General features: G+C 40.8%; 1 protein-coding gene across 8 annotated transcripts in view; it reads left to right on the forward strand.

Annotated features, from left to right (window-relative positions):
• The first annotated feature begins 930 nt into the window (after positions 1 to 930).
• Positions 931 to 24,838, forward strand: part of EYA3 (EYA transcriptional coactivator and phosphatase 3) — a 47,270-nt gene continuing 23,362 nt past the window's right edge. For 3 of the 8 annotated variants that reach the window (XM_035345449.1, XM_035345454.1, XM_035345455.1), the window contains exons 1-6: positions 931 to 1,086; positions 14,558 to 14,652; positions 17,196 to 17,239; positions 20,167 to 20,249; positions 22,075 to 22,141; positions 22,917 to 23,059. In XM_035345449.1, coding sequence (XP_035201340.1) covers positions 14,620 to 14,652; positions 17,196 to 17,239; positions 20,167 to 20,249; positions 22,075 to 22,141; positions 22,917 to 23,059 — 370 coding nt within the window. In that variant the 5' untranslated portion in view covers positions 931 to 1,086; positions 14,558 to 14,619. Of the gene's footprint in view, positions 1,087 to 10,897; positions 11,090 to 11,914; positions 12,007 to 12,279; positions 12,298 to 14,557; positions 14,653 to 17,195; positions 17,240 to 20,166; positions 20,250 to 22,074; positions 22,142 to 22,916; positions 23,060 to 24,838 lie in introns of those variants that run through there. The other 5 variants (XM_035345453.1, XM_035345456.1, XM_035345450.1 and 2 more) reach the window with 4 other exon arrangements.

Genomic DNA, 24,838 nt, shown 5'->3' on the forward strand with positions numbered 1-24,838 from the left:
CATTATTCTATGTGGTGATGTGGTCTATCAATTCCTAGAAAGCTTACAGCAGAGCTTACAGTGTAGGTTACTTACTGTTTTTAAATATGCTTTGCTCACAGAAGGCAACCGTAAGGCAAGTGTGACTTCAGAGAAAAACTTGCTTCTGAGGAAAGGGGAAAATGGAGAAAGAACTCTGAGGACACTTCAGAAGGATATGTTGCAATCATTAAGTCAGTAAAAATGCATTTTTAAAAAGTCTGAGTTTCTACTTTTGTTCCTGAAATTACTTTGTTTTACTGCAGTGTCGCATTATAGTGCTTTAATTTGCAATAAAATTGATTCTCAAAAATTCATCTAAAGTATTTCTTCCAAGGGTTTTGGCCTTTAAGATCCTGTCTTCTCATCTTTCTGTTTTACCCTTACGGGAACAGCCTCAGTATCTGTAGACAAAGCTTGTTTGACAGCCTATTTGTGTTCCCTTCGATTTTTTTTTTTCCTTCTAATCACCATGTGAACTCTTGAGAACGGTGAAAATTAAAACCTCAGCAAGTTTTGACCTACTAAAAGGGAAGAGAAAAAGTAATTTCACAGGGGAAGCAACTTCTGAAAAAAGGTTTCTGCTCTCAGACAAAACAACAACAAAAATAAAACACCAAACTCTCTCGCTGCTCTGACGCTCAGGCTGAAAAGCGACGGGCTGTTTTATAACTAATAACACCCGCAGCAGTGAAACACCGAACGAGAAGCACGGCACCGCAGCGGGTGGCTCCGGGCTGCCGCCCCCAGCCCACGCGGCCCTGGGAACCCTGCCGGGACGCAGCACCGAGCGGCGGGGCCCCGGGGCTCCTCTGGGCACGGCGAGGCCGACACCGCCGCCTCCGCCCCATCCGCCCGACGGAGCCCCTAGCGAGGAGCCCACGCCCAGCCCCGGGCCAGCCCCGCCCCTTCCTGAGGCTCCTCGGGGCCGCGGCGCCACTTCCGCGGCCGAGCGCGCTCTGGTTCCGGGTCGGGCCGCCGCTGGTGGGGGTGAGGCGCTGCGGGGTCCGCCGCTGCCATGTCGGATGCAGGACGCGCTCCCGGGCCCGGCCGCGGAGCCGCCTCTCGGTAAGAGTCCGCCGAGGGGGGCCTGGCCGCGCGCTGCTCTTCCTCTCCGCGGGCCCCCGGCGCCGTCCTGGCCCTTCCGGGCCCCGCAGGCTGCAGCTCGGGGGCGCGTGGGGGCCGCGTGCCGCCCTCCCCCGCCGTAACGGAGGCCAATGGCGGAGCGCGGCCGGGACGGAGCCCAGGACTCAGCGCCCGACCGCCGCTGCCCTTCGCGGCACGGCGGGGCCCGGTGCTCCCGGCGGCGCCTGGAAGCAGCTGAGAGCTGCAGGAAGCTGCTCGGTGACTCCCTCGGGGAGAGGGGAGCGGCTTCCGTGGGGTCACCGGGGGAGTAAGGACTTGCTGCGGGCAACTCGGGACGCACCTGGGCCTCGGTTGGTTGTTCGTAGGACCACGAGTGGTGGGTAGCTCCGGCTCAGTCTTGCGCAGGCTGCGTTGGCTTTGCAAGGAGGCAGCTAATGGAACGCGTCAGTTGGAAAGACCTACAATGATCACCTGGTCCAACTGCCTGACCTCTTCAGGGCTAGCCAAAAGTTAAAGCTGAATGTTGCCAGGCATGGGGCACCAACCATCTCACAAGGAAGCCCATTCCAGTGTTTGACCACCCTCACAGTAAAGAAGTTTTTTCCCATGCCCAGTCTGAACATTTCTCAGCGCAGCTCTGTGCCATCCCTGTGCATCCTGTGATCAGGTACTAGGGAGAAGAGATCGGCACCTCCTTCTGTGCTCCCCCTCCTCAGGGAGCTGCAGAAAGCAAGGAGGTCACCTCTTGGCCTCCTTTTCTCCAGACTACACAAACCATGTGTCCTCAGCCTCTCCTCATAGGGCATGCCTTCCAGCTCTTGCACCCTCCTCTGGATGCATTTGAATATCTTAACATCCATAAATGTATCTGTACATCTTAGTCTGGATTAATTGTTGTTTGCGCTGGAGCTTGTGCAGATATGTCCAAGGCGATGTGTTTGAGGTTGGTAGTACCATGACAAGCTGGGCTTCATAGCTGTGTTGGACCCAGATCAGCTCTGCTGGACATTCCTGGTTCTGGGAATGCTCTGTAGAGTTGCTGAAGCTTTGTGTGGAGCCAGGTCAGGCACAGCATGCCTTGTTGGTTTGGTCTCTGCAGCGCGTGGTGTGGCTGAATTGTTTCCAGACTAGAGCTAGTCCTTAATGCAGCGTAACTGTAGTAAATCAGATGGATCATCAGACAGATTATGTTGTGGTGGACCTCTATTACTGTATGGAGCTACCTCTGCTTCTGTACCTGTTACGCACTTAATCCATACTCTGGTAATTTCTGACTAGCAATTAAAAGTCAACTGTATTAGCTGTCAGGAGAAGATTTTTACAACTGTCACCTGCCTCTGTTGTTTGTTTTTCCTCACTTCTGCTTCTTCCTGATCATCTTAAATTCAAGATAGCAAATAAGATAGGCTTTTGTTTAGAATCATGACAATTCACATACCTCAAGTCACTGTTTTTGTAATTAGCTTCTTTTAAAAATGCATAAAGACTGTAGTTTTCTGAATCTACAAAACTAATGACTTGTCAAAATGTAACTATCAAGTTAGCTTTTTTTTAAAAAAAAATCACCCCGTGGTATATTACTTCTTAGTTGTGCAGTTCCGCAATCCAGTTTTTACCACACAACCAACATTACACAGCTACATTCCCACTTCTAACCATTTACAGGGTGGATGTGGTTAAGGTCTAGCGGTTCACAAACCATTAGAACTACTGCACAGTGTCCTTCTGCGGCTTTTACCTCTATCTCAGCTCTTCCATGCAACAGCAGCAGCAGTTCTGGCCTGCTGGTTGCTGTGTGTTTTTTGTGTGACAAATGGGATTGCAGAATTGTCACTTCCCCATCACAAATGTGCGTGACTTGTGGTAATTCCCAAGTAATTGCTGACTTCTGAAGGATTTATAGCTTCTTAAAACATTACACTATAAACATTGAGATGTTGAATGAGTTTTGATTTGAATATGTCATATAGGTTATTAAAAGGGTTTCCGTGTTTTGCATTAACAGGTTTTGAAGTACCTGTACAGCAAGTTAAGCATGCTGTGTCCTGTCTTTTGCGTACTGAAGGTTATATATGGTTACACATAAAGCTGGATAAAACATACTGATTTTTTGTAATTGAATGAAAAACCTGACAAGTAGTGCATTCTCATACATAAGTCACATAATGCATAAAGCTTCAAGATTTACAGCAGATGTTATCTAAGGGTGGACATGAGTAACAGCATGTCACTATAGGCTCTTCAGTGTATGGTGTTCTTTTGATCTACACGACAGCAGTCGCTGCTGTTCTGTCTTTCCCAGGATGTCACCGGACAGTTCTTAATTGGGTTATATAACTAACAAACCAGACTTGTATTTAGAAAAACAGCCTACTATTGTGATGAATCTGATTGGGATTTTTCTTCATCTCTTAGATAAACTATTGGAATTAAGAATATGGCTTGTCTAATTTCAGGGGCAATTGAATGGTTCTTCAGTTCTGCAGAAGATGGGTTTCTCCTCTTGAGAGATCTCCATGTCTAGCGATCTCTTCTCACATCCCAAGAGCTTCCTTTGAGACTTGAAGTTTGTGTTGCTTCAATTTAAACACTGATAGTCCTGTTTCTCTGAAAGTCATCAACTGGAATGTAACATAAAGTATACGACAACTTTAAACCTCGGGTGATGTTTTTTTCTGTAAATATCATACTATCATGTGTAATTCAATTTTTTTAAATTTTACAAAATAGTCTCATACTAACGTCTTTTCCATGATGATTGTTTTGTGTTTTGCACTATTATATTTGACAGAGCTTAACAAATTCTTCCTTAATTAAGACTGATTTAAGATGAGCAGGGAAGAGGAATGCATATGCAGTATTTAGTACCTGTATCATTTGAAAAAGCAGATGATTAATCACTCTTCAGAGCAGAGCGGTGACAGCTCTTTTCAAAACTCTTTTTAAGAGGGAAGGTTTAGATTAGACATGAAGTAGAAATTCTTTACTCTGAGAGCGGTGAGGCCCTGACTGGCCCAGGCTGCCCAGAGGAGCTGTGGGTGCCCCGTCCCTGGCAGTGCCCAAGGCCAGGCTGGATGGGGCTGGGGGCACCTGGGCTGGGGGGGGGGGGCCCTGCCTGTGGCAGGGGGATGTAATTGGATGGTCTTTAAGGTCCCTTCCAACCCAAAGCATTCTGTGATGATTCTATGAAAACCACGTGGAAGTATTCTGAATAAGCTTTATCATGGGTTTGCTGAAAAAAATAATCTCCACTCTTCTTTCCTGGTAAAGGCATAGCTGTTCTCTTTTACCTATGGGGGAAAATACCATCACAGAAAAACAACTCTGTGGTTTCCAGGTTTTGAAACCTTATGTAGAAGTCTGGTCCCATTTGCACTGTTTCATGTTTTGTTCAGTACCATTGTAAGAGTTCTTGACATTTCAGAAACCATTGCCTTGTTTTTTATTTGTTTTAAACCTCTATTTTCCATCAATCCAGAATTTTTGGGGTACAGGGAGGGGAGTTTGCCTTTCCAGAAGATAAAGGGACTCAAAGATAATACAAACTATTTCTTTGTTACTTTGTTTGGTATTCTGGAGAACTGTATGGACACAAACGTTTTATTCTTTTTCTACTGTATGATTTTTTCTCCTATCCAGTAGTTATCTGTCATGCCAGGCCTGCTGCTAGGTTGTCAATCTGTGTATGAGGAAAAAAAAATAATTCTTCTTGCTTTAAAAAAAAAAAAAAAAAAAAAAAAAACATGTTACAAAGCACTTACTCTTACCTGACCTGAAGGAAGCCAAAATGTCACCATAAGTCAATGATACCACTACTCCTAGCATTTTAAAATAAGATGGCAAATGTTGCTTGACAGTTCTTTGAATTATTAAACTGTATTGCAGCATTCAAGGACTCTGCTGCTGTGCCCAGCAGAGCCCTCGAGGTCCCTTGTGTTGCCCTTCAGATATGGTTTAAATTCATTTTCCCTGGATGAATTTAAAGTAATTAGGAAAAGCAGAAAATTGCTTTTTCCTAGATGAATGTAAGGTAATCTAAACCTTACCTACATCAGGTTGAACTCAGAACAGGCTTGGAGAGGAGGACCTGATGATGGTGATGGTTCACTGAAGTAATTACACAGCGTAAAATGGCAGCCAAAAAAAGAAACAAACTTCAGCCATGTTAGCTGTTGTTAGGAAGAGCATTGCAAGCAACAGAGAGACATAATTACACTGCTTTGTAAAGCTGTGGAGGCACCCACATATTGCATGCTGTACATAGTTCAGATCTCTGTGTCTTGGGAGCAGAGGAGGGCAGGGATCACAGGGAATGCAGTGGCTGCCTGTCCTGGTTTCAGTTAGGACAGTTATTTTTCCTCCTAGTTATCAGCACTCTTCTCATCCTAATCCAAAACATAGCACCGTACCAGCTACTAGGAGGAAAAATAACTGAAACCAGGACACTGCCATATGGAGAGAGGCTGCAGACTGGGACTCTGGCTTCGAGGGTGGATGTAATCAATGTGTACAAAATCCTGAAGGCAGTGGATGTGCACCCAGCCCTGCCATACGAGAACTGGAGCCACTCAGAAACTAGTTTTGGAGATTGGCATAAAATGGAGAGGTTCTTTATGTGGCGGGTGTGAGCTGCCCCCAGACGCTGCAGCGGCTGCTGACAGCAGCAGGTTCAGAGAGGGGCCGAACAAATCTATGGGAGTCGGGTCTGCGTGGGTGCTAGGGGATGAGGCTGGAGGATGGGGCCAGATGTTGTTCAGCCTGGAGAAGAGGCGGCTATGAGGCGACCTTATCGCTCTCTGCAGGTACTGTAAAGGAGGCTGTAGCGAGGTGGGGGTCGGTCTGTTCTCCCACGTGCCTGGTGACAGGACGAGGGGGATACGGGCTAAAGTTGCGCCAGGGGAGGTTTAGGTTGGATATTAGAAAGAGCTTATTTACCCAAAGGGTTGTCAGGCATTGGGATGGGCTGCCCAGGGAAGTGGTTGGGTCACCATCCCTGGAGGTCTTTAAAAGACGTTTAGATGTAGAGCTTAGGGATATGGTTTAGTGGAGGACTGTTAGCGTTAGGTCAGGGGTTGGACTCGGTGATCTTGGAGGTCTCTTCCAGCCTAGACAATTCTGTGTGATTGTGTGATTTTGTGTCCCCCTGCAGACCAACCATCGTGTCTGCTGGAGAGGGGCATGAGAGGCCTGCAGGGTGGCCAGGCTTGCACGCGCACTCCTGCGGGTGGCATCTGCTGTTGGAGGCTGCGCCCCTCGGGGCGAGGTGGGCCGTTGGTCTGGCCAGGGGGGCGCTTCAGTGCTCCCACCTGCCTCTGCCAGCAGGGCTGGTGCCCTGTGGAGCAAATGGTGTAAAAAGGATGCTTAATTAGAAGCAGTGGTTGTTACCGAGCAGCCGAGTTTTGAACACAGTCATTTAAACTGTTTTTTTCCAAGTAAAAAATCTCAAATATCCAGTACTTTATTCTTTCTTTAATTTTTTTGAGCAGGTTACTCTAGCAACTGTTGTTGCTAAGACACAAATAGCTACAGATGTCTGCAGAACTGATTGCACAGTGATAAATACCATGGCTGCCTCTAATGCAAAATAACAAGAGAAATAAGTAATTTTACTATAGTTACAACCTTTTTAACAAAATAATGGTGAAAGTTGAGTGTTGAAACTGTTTCTATCTAGCAGAACTATAGCTTAATTTCCTAGTACTGTGTGGTAGTAGCTATATGAATTTTTGGTATCTGCACAAAATCTCTTGTTGAAAATCAAGTTTAGAGTTTCATAATGTAAATAATACCTTTTTTGTGGCTTTAATATGATGCAGGCTTTTTGTCTGACTGATAAAGGATTAAAAAGTTCAGTATTTTGTGGCTTCAGTAACTTTACAAATCTCTTCTAATGTGTTGAAAGCGGCATCTAGAACGGAATATGCTCTGTTGTCTGAAAGTTTGTTTTAAAAAGCTCTTAAGACAAGCATCGCTTTTATTTTTTCCAGAGCTGCACCTCCAGAAATTTGCAACCCAATTATTCTTTATCTAAAACACAAAACTGTTTTAGATAACCTCATTGTTATCTAAAAAAAAAAAAAGTTTTAATTTCCTCATGAATAGAGGAGCTAATTTACTTTTTTACTTTTCTTATGTGTATATAAATTATTGTACTTTGTTTTGTAACTAACAGGTTAATGGCACTTCTGCGTTCTTGTTCCGTGTGGGCTATGCAAATGTCAGATCTAACGAGAAGAAATCATCAACTTGTTTCTGGGCTCAGTGGGAGTTGTTTTTCTCAAAGATGAAATTGTTATTTCCAAATTTTCCTTTTGTGGAAACAGTTCATTTCCCCATTAAAGTTTTCCCTGTTATATTTCAAAATCCAATTTAACAGAATTGTGTAAGAACTGGGTAGCCAAGCTGCCTGTGTGTCATCGCTCAAGCGAACTGTACTGCAGACAGGCTTCATGTCAATAACACTTCAGGGGGTTAAAAATAACATGAAAATTCCTATTAATGAAATCCATTTTTAGCCTAAACAATGCCTATTTATGTTGCCACATTTAATTTCAGTATTTTTCTCAATTTTTATATCCTACACTTTTTTCTTCCCTTTTTAGTTTATGAAATTTTAATCAAACCATGAACCTTATGTCCTACGGATCTGTGTTTATGTGCTTGTCATGGCCAATCGCACCTTCAAAAATAAGGCGTATAATCTGCCTTCCCTATAACTCTTAGAGCGTTTTATTCTGAGTCTTCCCTGGTTAATACAGATGTGAAGAGAACATGGATAGAGAGCAGTAAACAGTCCAGCAGATCTCATGGCAAAGGTTTATTCTTTGGTATTCTTCACAATATTTTTGAAATATCTGTGTGTGTTTTTTGTGTATATCTGTGTGGGTGGGTGTGTGCATGGAGAATGAGGAATAGCTGAGTATATATCTTTGCTGTGAGATCCCCTGAATTGTTAAAGATAGGAAATCAGCAGGCTGGTGTGTAGCAGAGCTTTCATTCATTAAGTTTATTTATTTATTTATTTATTTATTTATTAATGACTACTCTCTGCTGTTACAAAAAGGAACACGTCAGAGAACTGTACTTAGGGTGAAGGTGGAATTAACAGACCGAAGCTTGAGTTACTGTATGGTGCCCTTAAGATGGATTTTAGCGAGAGTTTTTAAGGATTGTGCAGGAGAGCAAGACTGTTGCCTGAGGAGTTGACTGTTGATAATTTTGCTAAGTAGGATTTGGGGCTTTCACATTTTGAAGTTAGAAGTTTGAATTCTTTTTCCCTCTTCTTACATTTGTATTTTCAAATGCTGAAATAATGCACGTATTTTCATCTGCTTGGCAGTCGTCGGAAGACTGTCAGATACTGAACGTGTGGCCTTAATATGATATTTGTAAATTAACAAATGTGAAGATTCACAGTAATCCTTGTAGGTCTACGTGTGAAATCAAAGGATTTGGATTTTGTTCCTTAGTGGAGGAGGGCACCTAGATGGGCCTCTAGTTCTGCTCTTCTCTGTCTTTGCATGTCACTGGAACTGCATTAGTGTAGTGAATGCTGTGACTCGCTTTTCTTCTTGCTGTCTTTAAAGTTTTTTGAATTTGTATTCCAGCTTACCAGACGGACCATTTGACAGGCCAGGACATCTGTTTACTCATTCAATTTGTTTGCATTGTTGTAATGGTACAACATTGTAACACGTTATCTTCTTTTTGCCTGAAGGAAGAAAAAATGAAGCGTAGTACTCAAAATTGTTCAGTTCCTGACAGCTCCTTAAGGACCCATTATTTTACAAACCAACCCAGGAACCAAACTGATGCTGGCATTTCCTGTGATCTTTATTCAGGCTGTTTAAAAACAAAATGGGAAATTCTTCATAACTTTAGATGAACACCTGTTCTTGCCAGACCTTCCAAAGAGACCCCGTAAAAATGGGAAGAGGACCGTGTTTGCTTTCTTGGTGCAGACAGAAAGTTAGTTTGGCTGGTTTGGATTTCAAATTGAAAGTATTTTGGCAGTTTGGCTGATGAACTAGTATCACTGTTGGATATGAGGATGCTGGCATGTGGGGGAAGGATGAGGTTGTCAAGAAGCTTCCCATGGAACATGAAAGTTCTACCCAAACGCCAGCTCGTGCCCTGTGTGGGAGCTGGTGGCTAGCCTGTTTTGCCTGAAGATTAAAACTCAGGTGATGAACCTGCAGAATAAAAAACACTTAGTAGCTGTGCAGTGTATAGTAATGTTAGCATGTGTCTTCTCTCTTTTTCTTCCTTTTGTACTTAATAAAACTTTTTTTTTTTTTTAAAAAAAAAAAGTCCGGGGGGAGGTATTCACCCCATCCCACAGTGCCAGGTTCTGCTCCTCTGTCTAAGCGGGATGACACCCAGAGTAGCACGAAATAAAAGCGTGTAGCCAGGAGAAATCCTGCTCTGGTTGGGTGAGGGTTTGAATCACTTTGGCTGACCTCTGCGATCCTGTATGTGTGTAGTGTGGCAGAATGGGACAGATTGCCACGAAATGCTCTGCTGGAAAATAGAAGAAGCTTAGATTCCTCTTTTGCTTAATTCCTATACCCATTGCTCTCCGTGGTAAGCTTGCATAAATAAGGAATGGAAGTAACTGCATAGATCACATGATTACACGTAAACCTACAAAACATTTTATTTCAACTTTCTATTTAATAGCTTTAATTTCATTAGACCAACTAAAGTTTATTTATTTTTTTTCCTAAGGGACATAGTGGCTATTTTAAAGTAATATAAAACCATATTAAAGCAGCATTATTTCTAATCAGTATAATCACAGCTTGTTGGTTTTATCACAGTATCCTTGACTTTAATTATTTGCAGCTTGAGAGAACTGTTCATCAGCCGAAATTTTATATTGAAAGCCAAAATAGATGAGCTTGTAAAGAACAGAATTAAAAGAAGTAGCAGTCTAGCCTGATGCTAGTAGCAGGTAGCTTTTGCAAATTATATCTATAATATCTAGTTCTAAAAAAATATATCTATAATATCCAGTTCTAAAAAAAATTAATCAAGCTAGACTTTGCATTTGGGGATTTTTAAAACCAGGTCTGAGTGCAAGAAACTGTACATAGCTTGCCAGGGCTTTTAATAGGGATTTAGCAGCATAGCAATATTATACAGAGCGGAAGACAGACAACTAATCTGTGTAATTCTCTTGTCCATACCTATGCTTTAATGCCTTGTTTTGAAATTTATATAATATGTTTCAATAAATTGAGTGAGCAAGATAAAATAATGTGCAAAACACCTATCTGGGACATTTTACATTGTTGGTGTTCTGGGCAAGTTGGAATTAAACTAGGATCACTATTCAACAAGTCTCAATTAAATTTTAAAATGTTGTTTAAGTCAGATATTACCAAAAAATTTATTGGGGTAAATAATGAAAACCATACCCTGTAGGGGAAAAAATATTTTGCCAGTTTTCCAGAGTATAAGTCCCAACTCTTTCATTGTTCTGAATATTTTTCATCTCACTAAGCTATGTGATGCTTCGCGGCACACTCAGTTATCTTTTGTAGAGGCTTTTTCATTCATAAGCCTAGTGGCCCATGGAAGTATTCTGACCATGAGAAGCAACTTCTCAGACCTCCCCTCAGAAGCAATAAAATAAGAAAGAAAATACAGATGTAGACAGAAAAAGTGACCAAACCCAGCTGTTCCTAAAGCTGTTGATCACTCATTTATTCTTTTCAGAGGTTAGCAAGCAGTAGTAACCTGTGGGAAGTGGTGGTTTTGCATGGGAAGGGGAAGCAGAACTGCTGGCAGTCCCTGTTCCTCTACACAGCGATTACATTGTCACCGCTGGGCACAGGTGTCACTGCAACGATTTGGACTTTCTGTGGAACTAAAGATACTGAAGATCTGTTTTGGTATCTCTTCCGTTGTAGTTGCTTATGGTTTAAAAGAGTTAGAAACAGTGTGGTAAGCTTATCTAAAGCACAGGTGCCTCAAGTTTTATGTAAGTTAAAAATCTGAGATTTGAGATGCTGAAAAAAAATATCATTTGTCTGTCTTCAGTTTTTAAAAATCAACTTTGTTCAGGGAGAGCTGTTTGCCGGGTAAGGTAATAGCCCAAGGTAGTTCACGCTGAGCAGGTGCAAGATGCCAGGTTTGTTTTTGGAAACCCAAGCCCTGCGCCGTGCTGTTGGCGCTGACCCCGGCTTGGAGGCAGCTCGTAGCACCCGGAGCTGCTTGGGGTGGCAAGAGGGCAGCGTGCTGCCCCGAGTGGGGGGATTAGCCCTGCTGGAGGGTGCTGCCAGCGAAGCCAAGTGGCCACAACAGCTGCTCCCTGAATCCTCTTCCCCAGGGCGTCCGCGCTGAAAGTGCTGGCAGCCGTGTTCGGGAGCAGCAAGCAAGGCAGCTCCCTGCCCAGCCCTGTGCCTGCGGGTGCCAGCGGCAGCAGGGTGAGCTCCTGCTCTGCCTCGTGGCCGTGGCCAGCCTGAGTGGTTGTGGAGATGCTCTGCAGAAGCTGGCGGGTGGGCAGATGATGCAGATGGAAAGACCACTGAGCCGTAGGTATATCACAGTGACTTCGTGTCCCCAGTTTTTCCAAAGTGAAACACAAGTAAAACAGTAAATGAAACCATGATGTTACAATGGCTATTAATGAAAAAGGGTATTTTCCTCTCCTGCTTGCATGCTCTTGCACCGTTTCCTCCCTTGTGGATCCCCTAAGCGAGGGACTGTGTGAGATTGGACCTGGTCCTACTTGAAGTGTTCTAGCAGAAGTGCTGTGTTTGGGTGGCTCTTTTTTTTTTTTTTTTTTTTTTTTTTTTTTCCCTAGAACAAAATCAGGTCCAGACTGCTGCTCAGCCACACAAATGCTTTGCCAGACAAAGGACGGGATGTCAGGCGAGTCAGAGTGGGTAGCTGGACGTAAGGGAGAAGCAGGAACCCTTCCTTCAGCAGCAGTTCCAGTTTTGTCAGCTTAAATTGTGGCATGGGAAGCATTTGCTAGAGAAAAGCTCTATCGCTCCCAGCTAGTGCAGGTGTAGGGGCTAATCACATCCTTGTTACCCAGGAATGCATGCTGTTCCTTCTAGTTGTTCAGCCTGCTTCTCTGTAAAAACACTATGAACACAAGATCTTTGCAAGAGGTCTTCTGTACAACCTGCAATTTCTGAAGGGATGGATTATTCTCTAGAAGGCAACGTGAAGCCACTAGAGGTCAAGTTTTCACTTCTCATCTAGGCAAGAAGTTATTGCTCATTTATGTTGCTTTGTTCTTTTGCTTCCAGGTGCTACAAGGTGCCCTAGTCTTTTGGAAATTTTTTTTCAATAGCGTATCTAACACGTTCCCTGCCTATGGCAGGGGGGTTGGAGTTAGGTGATCTTTAATGTCCCTTCCAACCCAAGCCATTCTGTGATGCAGTTCTGTGTTCCAATGTGAACTCTGGAATCTTTTGGTCTTATTGCTTAGTGGCCTCTCAAAAACAAAATGAAAGCACTGCTCACAGCTTTAAAACAAAATGTGAAATGCGAGGCTACTGCTGTACGGTTCAAAGCTTGATCTGAAATCTTTTTTTCATACTGAAGAGTTTAGTTTGGGAATTTTCTAAGTAATTACACAATGAGTGTCAAATAACAAAACCAAAGGACAAGGGACAGGACCGGGCTTGTTGATACCAAAATCAAACATCATTGCAGTTGGCAATTGTATTCCACTCGGCTATTCCTAATCTTTGAACACCACTGCTTCTCTTCTGTCCTGATTTTCCTGTATTATTCCTATTACAATAAAAAGGAAATAAGATTTTATATTTATAATAATAACAAAACTGCTAGGGAAAAATTGTAATGGTGACAATGGTACTTTGCATGCTTTCTTGTATATATGTAGACTCATTGGAGAAGAAACTGAGCTATTGAAGCATCTTACTGTAACTTCAGCTGCTTTACAGTTAAGGCGGTAAAGGTAAGAGTAAGTAGCCTTTGATTGTGGAGGTAACCTTGGAAAATACTCAAATCCTCAATGGAATTATACCCTGGCATTGAAGACCTTTACCTTTCCTCTAATAAGGGAAAATAAATCATGTGTTTTCATGGATAATATGAAATTATTCCAGCCTCCAAAACCTCCGCATGTTTGGAGTGGAGTGCTTTGCAGCAGCCGCCCAGGTCTGGGCACGGACTAGCGAAGAGTTCCATTAGGTCTGGCACGGGTCAGGAGAGGGAAGTAGCAGTTGTTTTGGGGACACTGGAAAATTGTTTCTGTTAACTTGTGCAGTCTGTTTTCAAGGGCACAACTTCATACTGTGAAGGTGCTTGAAAGCTCCAGACAGGATGTGAAAACGGAAAGGAATGAGAAGGCAGAGCTGAGTAATAGCCTTTCGCACTTCCACCAAGGGTTAAAGCAAAGTTTCATGGCTGGGGAGGCAGGAGCAGATTGTTAACGCTGCAGAGTAGGTACATGTCTTGTTGCTGTGTTTTGTTTCTTCCAAACCACTAAGTGTATTTCGATGTTTTTTCTAATTGCCGTAATCCATTTAGGATTTTGCTCTGTGTGCAGTAACAGACATGTTTCCATATGTAAGGGAAAGCTCTGCCAGGATGGGAGCAGAAACCTCTCCTTGCTTTTGGTATGGCTGAGATGGAGTTTGTCTGAAGAGGCTACAGTTTGTGTTTAATAAATTGGCTCCGAGAAGAGGGGGTCAAAGAAGAACAATGGAATAAATAGGAAAACATGGTTTATGAACAATAGTCAGGTGGAGGAGAAAGCTGTAGAGGACACGCCTTTATCTTTTGTCCAGCAAGTTGCAAAAATTAATAAGGTTGTGACAATAACCTGCAACATTTCCTTTTCACAGTTTTGAAACCTGAGGTACAGCAGCTCTTTGGTATAGTATATAAGAACTCTATGCCAAATGCTACCAGGTTACTATCTAAAATAAATGTTATATTTTGGAAGCAAGTGTTAATCAAACTCCTCTTTTTGAAGGATGCAATTGAAATAATAAACTTCCATTGTGAATTTGGCAGTAGACAGTACTGCATGTAAATACATTTAGGTGTACGGTCTTGTCCTGATTTTTTTTTGTGTGTTTGTTATATAAATGTTCTAAATTAAAACAGGTTAGATTGAATCACTCTGTTTACTGACCTAGTAGACCAGACTTGATCATTTAAAGTGTCTTTAAAATCATGGTGCACGTCTGATTGATACATTAGCTTCTGTAGTCAGTATGATACAAGTGAATGTTGTAGAAATGTGCCACGTGATTAAAAATGTCTGTTTGTATCTTGAAGCTTAAAGCTAAATCCCTTGTTTATGAAATCTTTCCATATATGAATTTTGTCTCTTACATGGGAGATGGCAACATGAGTTTAGAAAGCTTGTGGGTGGAATATATAACAATTAATGTTCTCTGATAGCCTAAATGATAAGACCCCCAAAAGTACATAAAGCTATGAACACCTTTTTTGACAGGCTTTGAAGACTGCTGAGGAACACACGATTTGAATCATTTAAGCATTAAAATAGTAATACCCATGGAAGAGCCACAAGATTTACCCGAACAACCAGTAAGTACCTTTAAAAATACTAAAAATGAACATGTAAAACTAATAAGTGATCTCATAAATTCAATATAGTTATTTCAATTAATAGGCAATAAGCCTTAGACTTACTTCATTTATCTAGAGGTGAAAAATCATTTTACTGTTAATAAAACTTGTTATACATGTAATTTACTATACAGACAACAGTAATAGAAGGAATGGTTATGTATGCCTGAATTCTGTAATATTTCTGTGTAAAATTAGGCCTACAATTGCTTTGCTCAGAAAATCAGACCATTTAAAGTTTTTTCTAGATATATTAAAAATAATTGTTTTAATGACAGAATCAGCATGCTGGTATATAGTCTTTAATTCTTCTTGTGCTTATGATCTTGAAAAGGTTCTATGATCCTAAGCATAGCATTGTCTCTGTTGGTGGAAAACATTAATTAAAATTCTTAATTTAACAGGGTATTCATGTAAGGAAGTATGTCTTAAGTTAAAAATTTCTGTACAGACATCTTAGATGTTTGAAATACGTGCATTGTAAGTTACTGGTAATAGAATGTCACATAAGTTTTGGGTAAAGTGATTATTAAAACAGTACGATATGAAGTTAAATGTGTATATTGAGGCATAAGTAATATTGTAATAAAAAAAAAAGGTTTTAACGTTATATCTCCAGATAAAAGGTGAGGCAAACACAACAATAATTAGCCAAATATTTTGAGGCTGTTTGAGTGTGATAATTCTATCTTCTTCAGTTAACTAGTTTAGAAAATACACTGTATGGTCATTTATGCAGTTTTGCAGTTTATAACATAAATTTATAGTTGTTCAAAATAGTGCTTAACAGAAGTAAATTATGTACACGAGTCTTTATGCACAGAACAAGAGACCAATCAGCAGAAGCATAATTTGAACTCCAGATATTTGTTGGATTTAAAACTGAATTAAATGTATATAGAGAAAAAGGAATATCTATTAATTACATCCTTATATAATCAAAATGGTCTTCATAGAACTTTATTCCTTAGGGCATAAGAGACTGAATACAGCTTGGTTTTGGTACATAAGAGCATTATATATGAACAGATTCTTATGTAATTGTCTGCTGAAAATTCTGTTAATAATTTCATTTATATACCTTATCTCAGTCAGTCATTCTGAGAGAGAATTTGAGACTATATTGATCGCAACTGTTGAATGAGATGGTATTTTGAATATAGTGGCATATTCTTACAGGAGAAAGGAAAATTTTTTTTTTTTTTTTTTTTTTTTAGAGAAACCATTCTTTAAACAAGTCAATTTTACTAATAAAAAAGCCAACTTAAGATCCTTTCTGCCTAGTAGCCCAGAACTTATATTATATAAACTTGTTTTCTTTCTCAAATGATTTTGCTTTTCTTAATCGTGGCAAGAGGATTAGTATGTTTTTCTAAAAATAATGTTTATTTCAAACTGTTGATAACTGAATCCAGAAAGGAGCCTATATAGAAGTCACCAGACTTTGAGTTTAATGTATTTTACTTCCTTCTTCCCACCCCTCAAAAGAAACAAAGAAAAAGAAACGCTAAAATCAGGTCTTTTACTTATGTTGGTATGAACCGGTGGTAAAAAAACAAAAAAAATGGTTCAAATGTACACTGTATGTAGTTTGTAATCAGATGTTGGACTTACCCCACATACTGCTGCCATGGATGTTAAACAGGCAAGACTTTCGTTTCTGTTTTTCAAATACTTCTTTTTTGCTGTTTGCTAAGTGCCCTGCAGGAACTGGGATGAACAGAGTGCAGCTTCGGTACAGAAGCAGGATAGTTGGCATCTAAAAGTGCTTCAGGAGTTTGGAAGGCTGCAAAAGTTTCTGCTAGAGGGAGAAGATAGGGGAAGTAAAGCCAGTATATCACAGGAACACCTTGCTCAAAAAACTACAAGTTAAAGAAACTAACCCTTTCATCCTGCCCAGAATTTCTAAATAGTATCTGTAGCCTGCAGGAAAGAAACCAAATTTATGCTCAAGGCAGTGCTTTCAGGTGTACAACATGCTCTGTGTGAACTGGATTCAACTATATTCTTTTTATTCAGAAATGAAAATCTGAGCTCCTAAGTTATTACTGATATGAACAGGAAAAATATTGAAGTTCCTATCTTTATACATTACTTAAAGAAAGAGCAAGGACCACCAGCCTTTGGCAGCTGTACCAAATTATGCAGAATACGATTTTATTTTTTTAAAAAAATGGCTTTTATCTAATTTCCATAAAATAGTCCTTATCAGACTTACATAGCTGTATATCATATCCTGTTATTTATTTAAGGAACATGGCAATTTGCTAACACATTCAGCTGTGGAACTTCTTTTCTAATTTAGAAAAAGCTTGTTTTGAGATGAAGAATCCATGGTTACACTGGTTAGCTCTGGAGTTCAATGCAAGGCTTTCTGTATTTAGATACTAATGCGAACTCTATAGTAACCAGTTGTGATCTGCTAATGGAGGTCTGTGTACATGGATTCTGTCAAGGACAGCTCTTTTTAGTTGTGTCTCCGAACATTTCTGTCTTTACAGGTAAAAAAAGCCAAGATGCAGGAATCCAGAGAACAAAGCTTGAGGTACGTAATTTTGAATTTGATTTTAGCATGGAACAATTACTAGTGCTTTTATATGATTATAAACTTCTATTTTAGAAGCTTGTATTTTACTGTATTTGTCACAGAGGGCAAATATAACTCAGTTTTGTATTGGCTATAATTTTGAGATTAAGTTCCCAATTAAAATAATAATAATAATAATGCTGATTGGTATTAAGCTTTTATAAAAGTAACTACAGAGAGTTTTAATTGCATCATCAAGCATCGTGTTGTTCACAGAATCTGATGAGGCTGTTGTGTACTGCATGTAACATGCATTTCTTCTGATAGACTCGATAATATCTATGCTACGTTTCTCAGCAAAACTATGTGGATGACTGTTTTAAGAAATTAAAAGCTCATAATCTGATAGCCTCTTTTGTTTAAAGCTGTTGTATTACACTATTTTTGCATGGTAGAGGCTTTCTCATGTATGTTATGTTCAGGAGTTAATCACTATTATTATATATAGAGAGAATGGCTATACTTGGTTTTATTCTGTTCCTGTGAGTAACAACAACAACTGAAGAAAGATTTCTTTGTGGATCCTTTGACATTCCAATGTGAGTGAGGAGAGTGCGTGCCATGCATGTAGGAGTGGGTGTGGTATGTGGAAGCCTAGAATTATATTAGTAGCTATATAATTATTAAAAAAGGAATATTGAAGGAAAAAGCTTGACAGGAAATAGTGAGCAAAAAGTGTGTGAAATTCATTGTGTGCCTAAAAGTTTGAAACTTTTTGCTGCAAGCTCCATTTCCAGCCAGCGTCAGGTGAGATGAGCCTAGCATAGGAGTGCCTCTGCTCTCTATCGATGGCACCACAGGCAGGTCTGAACGCAGGTGTGAAGGGTGTGGGTTCTCCTTCACCCAGCACACTGCTTTCCTGCAGACACTGCTTTCCTGCAGACACTTGTAGCCTCAGGATTGGGCCCTATTGAGTGTAAATATCCTTGTTTAGTATTTAAAAATAGAAAGGGGGGTGGGGCTATTTGTAACCTAATCATAGTTCTGCTTAAATATTGTTGTTCTATTTTGATAAATCTGATTATAAATATAACCTATGAAATACTTTAGACCTTTTTCTCTACAACAGTGTGATTTTTAGCTGATCTCAGTACTTTGAATTTATTAGTTTTAACTCCATTCTGCAAGTGGGAAGGGAAGGACTGTAACCAGTGGGGATAGTCTGTCCTAGGAGCATTAGGCATCCAGCTGCATAAGAGAGTCTAACGCTTTGAATATGTTTGTAAGGCTGGTGTGTGGGAACCTCTCCGTGGTATAAGGCAGTTGCAGTACAAGTGACAATTTCTCTGTGAGCTGGGGAGAACTGAAAAGTTGTTTCTGATGAAAGCACTTGGGATGAATGTGTCCCAAGAGCACAGGTATGTGAGTAGTGGAGTAGCAATGAGAAAGAGAGGAAACATGGGCAAGTATGGTATAACCAGAAATTTTATTTTATCTGCTATTACATTTTTCATAGGAAGTGATCTCAAGAAGTAGCTGTACAGCTCTCAACCTGTTTACAAACTGCATGCAATTTAGCAGCCACTGACTGACTGACTGTGCCACAGAATCACAGGATTGTTTTCCCAAAGAATAATAGTAAAGTGCCCCAAGTCTTCACAGAAGTGTTATTTTCTTGCAAAACTCAAAATGTGTTATTGAAGTCTGTTCAGCTACTAACATTAAAATAAATAAATAAATAAATAAAAATCAAGGATTCTCGTTTATAAGGGTTTTCAGGGGAAAAAGCCAGATAATGCATTTTGATCAAGCTTCATTCCTTCTCTCCAGCTGAAGGAAAGAATTCTTAAATGTGTGAGAAATCAAACACTCACTACTCAGCTCTTCCCATACCCTCATACTGGACCAGGAGAGCTGTACTCCCTGCCTGGCACTGCCTCCCAGCCTCGGGGTTATCTCAAACCCATCCCAGCACAAGGAGCAGGGCAGCAAGGGGCTGTCACAGCCAGGAGGAGGCAGTCCTGGGGTGGATGGAGCTCAATGGGCATTGCTGGTTAATTGCTTTCTCTTCAACTTCTTCCTTCCCTGTGCCTACAGGAGCTAAGCCGATGCTGCAGGGAGTGTGGTGTGTTGTGGCCCTGTTGTCTCAGACTCCCACTTGCAAGGCAGGTTGCCTTGTGGCTGGGTTTGGCCCTGAAGAAAGCCAGTGTTTAAGCATCCTTGAGATGGGTGTCAATTTTATACTTCAGAAATGTTTGCACAGTTACTAGATTATATTGAATTTTTAATGCATTATTTTAGTTACATGTAAGTGTTGGCTTTGTATGTAGAGTATGAAGAACATTTAATTTCTTAATGAAATTGCTTTTTCCTTTTTTCGTTTTATTGTTAATTTTATTATTTTTAGTTCTGCAACACAGCTTCTCACAAAGTTTTGAGGCATCTGTTTTATTCAGATGTTTTCAGACTGCAGTTTTACAAGGTGAGGGAGACAACATAATAGGCTATTGCTCCTGAGAGGAGGAGTTCCTGCTTGTAGCTCACCCTCTGCACCAAGTTTTAGTCTGTTATCCCAGCAAAAACAACTCCATGATTTTTTGTGCTGGTTTAGCAAATTAAAGTCTCATGGAAGAGCCTGGTGGGTGACTGAACTGCAGGGATTAGGTGGCCAGGAGGAAAGTTCATACTTAGCACTGCAGGCGGCAGTGCCAAGTTGCTAGGTCTGCTGAGCTGTCGGTGAAGATATAGATAGCCTCATATCCAGAGACCAGTTGGTGAGTTAACATGCAGATGGTGATGACAGTTTAATGTCTAATCAGAGTTGCAGATCTGTCTGTTAAGAATTAGTTTCTCTCAGTATGGAAGGCTGAAACCCAGGGTTAAGATGCCCAAGGATGTTAATGCAAAGGTTCATAATGCTAATGATTAGCCTTTATTTGTCCTGGCAGTCATGTGAGCAACACAGAAGTCGGCGATCAGAAACCTGAATCTTCAAACCTTGGTTCAAACCTTCCCATGTCAAGTGAGAGTAAGTATCTCTGAGTTTTTCTGCTCTTGGTGTCTTTCCTCATTTCTTTCATTGGTCTTACTATTTTGCTTCATCAAGTACTAGCTTTGTCTCTTCCTTGTAATCTTTAGCCTATCCTCGCTACCAGTTGTAAGGTGAAGGTTTCCTGTGGTGCTAACAAAGCACTAATGCCTCTCTTTGTGTGGCTGATTGTATGCAGATACCATTTGCTATCTACTTCTGTATTACTGTCCCCAAATTTGCTGCTGGTTACTGCTATGTCTTACCTGCCTCGTGCATTGTTTTTCTTCAGGGAAGGGTTGTGTTGATTAATAATAATGTCCATTATACAAGATTTTAGTTTTATAAGTCGTTATCTCTACACAGCTGGTTGGGTCTTTTCTAATAATACAGTATACACTTAGTCTTAGACTCTGAACTATATCTAATGTCTGCAGAAATTCCTTAAAGTAAGTGGAAGGGAAACTGATGCAGAAAATTAAAAAGATTCCATAGAATCCATCCTCCCCTCTAGAAAAAGAGGGCTGAGGCTATTATGGAAGTAAATTTCCGTGCAGAATATTTCTGACTACCTGTAGTTACTTACAACTGTAAATCAGTTCAGCTTAGTTGAAAATATGTAACATATTACTTCCCATTGCGAACTGATTGCATGTTTGCTGTTTTAATCAATGCGCTGTTGCAGTTCTGGGAGTTACCAGAAGTTTTAGCCTGCAAAATCTGCTGTCTATCTGGATAAGGCATTTGGAAATTCTAGTAGTTGCATGGATCCATAAGCAGCACAGCTGTGTTTCTAAGAATTTGGGTATGGTGCTTATAGAACTGAACTGATAAACCCATGCGTTCTACAGACTTACAGCTGAAAATGTTGTTTAGTTTGGAGATCACGGTGCTAGAAACTGTGCAAGGGGTCCTGCACATCCTCACTTCCCTAGTTTGATGGACAACTGAGTATTTATCAAGTCTGCTCATCTGAATTCAATATTTTTAATTGCACCCTTTTCCACCCCAGCATTATCATTGAGAACTGTCTCATAAGAGGTATTCTAGAACCATAGACAGTGTTAAAAACCAGGAGCATTCCATTATATGCAATTGTCAAATTCCTTTTGAGGTCATCCGTTTTTGGACTCTGAGCTTTGTGCGCTGTGCTCAGCCCATGGTCTGTGGGACTGAGTTTGTTAAGCTGGGGAACAGCTCTTCTAAAGAAAGAGAGGTGGTTGGAGCCACGCGATGGGTACAGGCAGTACGCGGACAAGCATGTTCTCTGCTCATACTTCTTTGGCAGGAGTCATACCGAGTTCGTGTGAGAAAATGAGCCTGCGAACTCCTGTGTAAGCAGAAAATGAGCTGTACTGTGCCAGGCCTGGGCACTGCTCAGGCTTGGGGAGGGGGAAGAGAGACGCTTACCAAAACTGGCACCTGCTCAGGTGTCTGCTCCAGGGTACAGAAATGAAACATTAACCTTGGTGCACATGAAGGCCGTTTGGTATGTGCGAGGGTGGGGGCCGGGGTTGAAGTCAAGGTTTTGTAATGATAATTGCAAAAGCTGAGGCACCAGCTGATAAAGAGAAAGCACATTTAAAAAGGGAGAAGTTGTACTGACTGAAAGCATTTACCTGCTGTGAATCAGCAAGAACATATTTGTTGTTTTAATGCACCATTTTTTTCAGAATTCACTTTAAAACAGATATCCAAGGAACTAAAAAACTTTTGTTAAATACTGTGTGTTGGTTGAAATGGACTGCATATGGGGATATTTAATTGACATTAATTGTTGGGTTTTGAAATCTCCTGTGTAATTATATAAACTATTTTTTTCCAGTTATGACATGCACTGATTATATCCCAAGGTCATCAAATGATTATACCTCACAAATGTATTCTACAAAGTAAGTTGAACAATCGTTATAAAATGTTGTAACTGCTTTCTGAAGTAATTTTTTGCATCTTTATGCATTTCTGTTATGCTTTACTTGCACTTTCCTATCTGCTAGGCAACAGACACTTACTGTTGTAGACACTGAAGCTAGCAGAAGTCACCCTTTGGCTTCAGAGGCCATTGTCTTACCTTCACGGGGATGAATGAGCATCTTCAAGTAATTAACAACACAATAGTCTTGTTGAACACTGCCTGTAGTATTTGAGGAAAAGGTAGACATAGAAGAATATAAGGGGAGTATAAGATTTTGCTGGTTGTTTACCACATTTGGGGATGTTAAGAGTTTTTCCCCATAGCACAGAATAGTAGGTCTAAATTCCCCATGCTTACTTTTGTATAGTCTCTTTGTTCCATTAGTTCTGATACATAATGCTATACAATATTAGCTTTAGAAATTGATGCTGGGAGGCATGATGATTGAAACTAACAGCTCATGCCTATTGGAAAAGGGAGTTCTTTCTTCCCCTCTCCCCTTGCCTTCCCAGTCCTGAAGAAGAAGTAGTGTTCTGTTGCTGTGAAGGAGGGACCTTCCTCTGGTTTCACTGGAAGAAACAAGCAAACCAAGAGCCTGTCAGATTAGGAAACACGAGTGGGTGTTATACTGAGAGCGTGTGTCATTGTGAATTGTTTCTTCTAAAGCAATTTAATAAAGTGTCTTCTGGCTTGGAGGTTGAAAGCTGCATAAGGTAAATATATATTTTTTTTCTTTCCTTCTTTTTAATAAGGCCATATGCACATATCCTTTCTGTACCTGTATCGGAAACAATGAGCCCTTACCCTGGTCAGACTCAGTACCAAGCACTACAGCAATCTCAGCCCTACACGATCTACCCCCAGACCACCCAAACCTACGGACTACCTCCTTTTGGTAAGAAGTAAATTTTCAAAGACTTCTCAGTGCCTATAGTTACTGTTTTGTGTCTCATTAAAAAGCAAATGTTAAGTTTAACCAGATGTATTGGAGAGAAGAGCATATAGAAGAGCACATGCCTGGCGTAAATTGTGAATTGAAGTGAAATGTGAGAAAGATTTTTTTGTGGCAATAGCTCTGATTTAGTGGGAGCCACCTCTAGATGGGACTTCATATTATAAAATCCTATTTTCCCAAAGTTGTTTTCCTGGCCAGTAATTTGAAAGTCTATCCATGAAGCTTACCAGATGTTTCATAGTTTGGGGTCATCATTTTCTCCAGTTATGGCATAGCCGCATTTGTGCGGTTTCCTGGTCAGTGAAATCATGCAAAGCCCCATACGGGAGCATCTCTGCTTGAAAATATTTTATTTTCCTTTTTGCTGGCCAGGAATAAGACTTTTTTGTTCACCAAATGCAGATTTCATGCTAAAATGTGTCTGAGTTTTCTCAACAAATAAGTTTGCTTAAGTTGCTCTGATACTTGAGCCCTCTATCAGCCATTGCAGTTTTTGCAAATGACTGGGGGATAAGTGTCTTGTAACTGAGCATCTAAAGTGTGATGGCAAGGTTTGAGCTACTCACCGTGTGCTTCCCTTATAGAGCACGAAGAGAAAGACACACCTCTTGGGGTCTTGGTCTGTTTTAGAAGATAATTGTTGTTTTTCTCTGTGAAGTATAAAGGGGGTTGGGGATGAGTAGTGCAACAGAAACATCTGCTTCTGAGAGATGTGAGTTAGTGAAAGGAGCTGTCTGGTCTTTTCTCATGTATATTTTTTTTCTCATATATATTGAGGTGATAGATGCTGGAGAAAAAAATGATTAAGTATCCCCACATTTATGAAATTATATGACTGCTTATTACAAGTTAACATTTAAACTTCTCTTTTTCATTTTTGATCTCGCTATGCTTGGTTTCATGTATGAAATTTGTCATGTTGCCAGCTCTCAAAAATGTGTGGTGGCGGAGGCTGTTTTGCCCCTCAGTGCCTAGCTCTAATGAGGGGGGAGAGCGTCACCCTTCCACGCAGGTAACACAGGAGAAAACAATGTGTTGTCAGTGAGCTGTGCAGCTGTGAGATAGCCATGAAATGTTTGTTTTGGGGGGTTGTGGTCATATTGCATAGCTGTATTAACAGAGCCTCTTGCCAATTTATTTTCAGTGCTAAGATCTTAGGAATTCAGGTTGTAAAAGGATGGTTTTTTATAGCTGAAGAACTAATTGCATAAAAACAAAGCAACATGTATGGCTTGCTAGCCACTGACAGAGCCAGTGCTTTTATATATATTACAAAACAACTGATTTGTCATGGTATTTTTGGAAGATGGTGTGGAAAAGCAGATGTAACTGTGCTCATTCTAATTAGATATGTTACACTGCTATGTGATTTGGCACAAATTGTTAACTTTATGAGAATGATCAACGTGTAAAACTTATGTATGCACTTCTTCCCCTCCAGCTCCTTTTCTTCTCGCTCTCCCCCCTGTATAGCTGGAATTATTGGAAAGGAGTTTTTGTTGCTGAGGGATCCTTAGGAATAGAATGATAATTTTGTAGTAGCTGGGACATTAGGGTTTAATCAAACAGTGTTTCCCAAATCACATTAGCACTGTATTAATGCTGAGATATGTTGTTCTAACTGCTTGAAAGACGTGAAGTAGGAGCTTTGCAGGGCGTGAGCGCTGTTTTAAAGAGATTCGAGGCTCTTCAGGAGAAGAGAGGCATTTGGCTAGCTGT

The sequence above is a fragment of the Oxyura jamaicensis genome, chromosome 23 (assembly GCF_011077185.1).
Source record: "Oxyura jamaicensis isolate SHBP4307 breed ruddy duck chromosome 23, BPBGC_Ojam_1.0, whole genome shotgun sequence".
In the NCBI taxonomy this organism is placed as follows: domain Eukaryota; kingdom Metazoa; phylum Chordata; class Aves; order Anseriformes; family Anatidae; genus Oxyura; species Oxyura jamaicensis.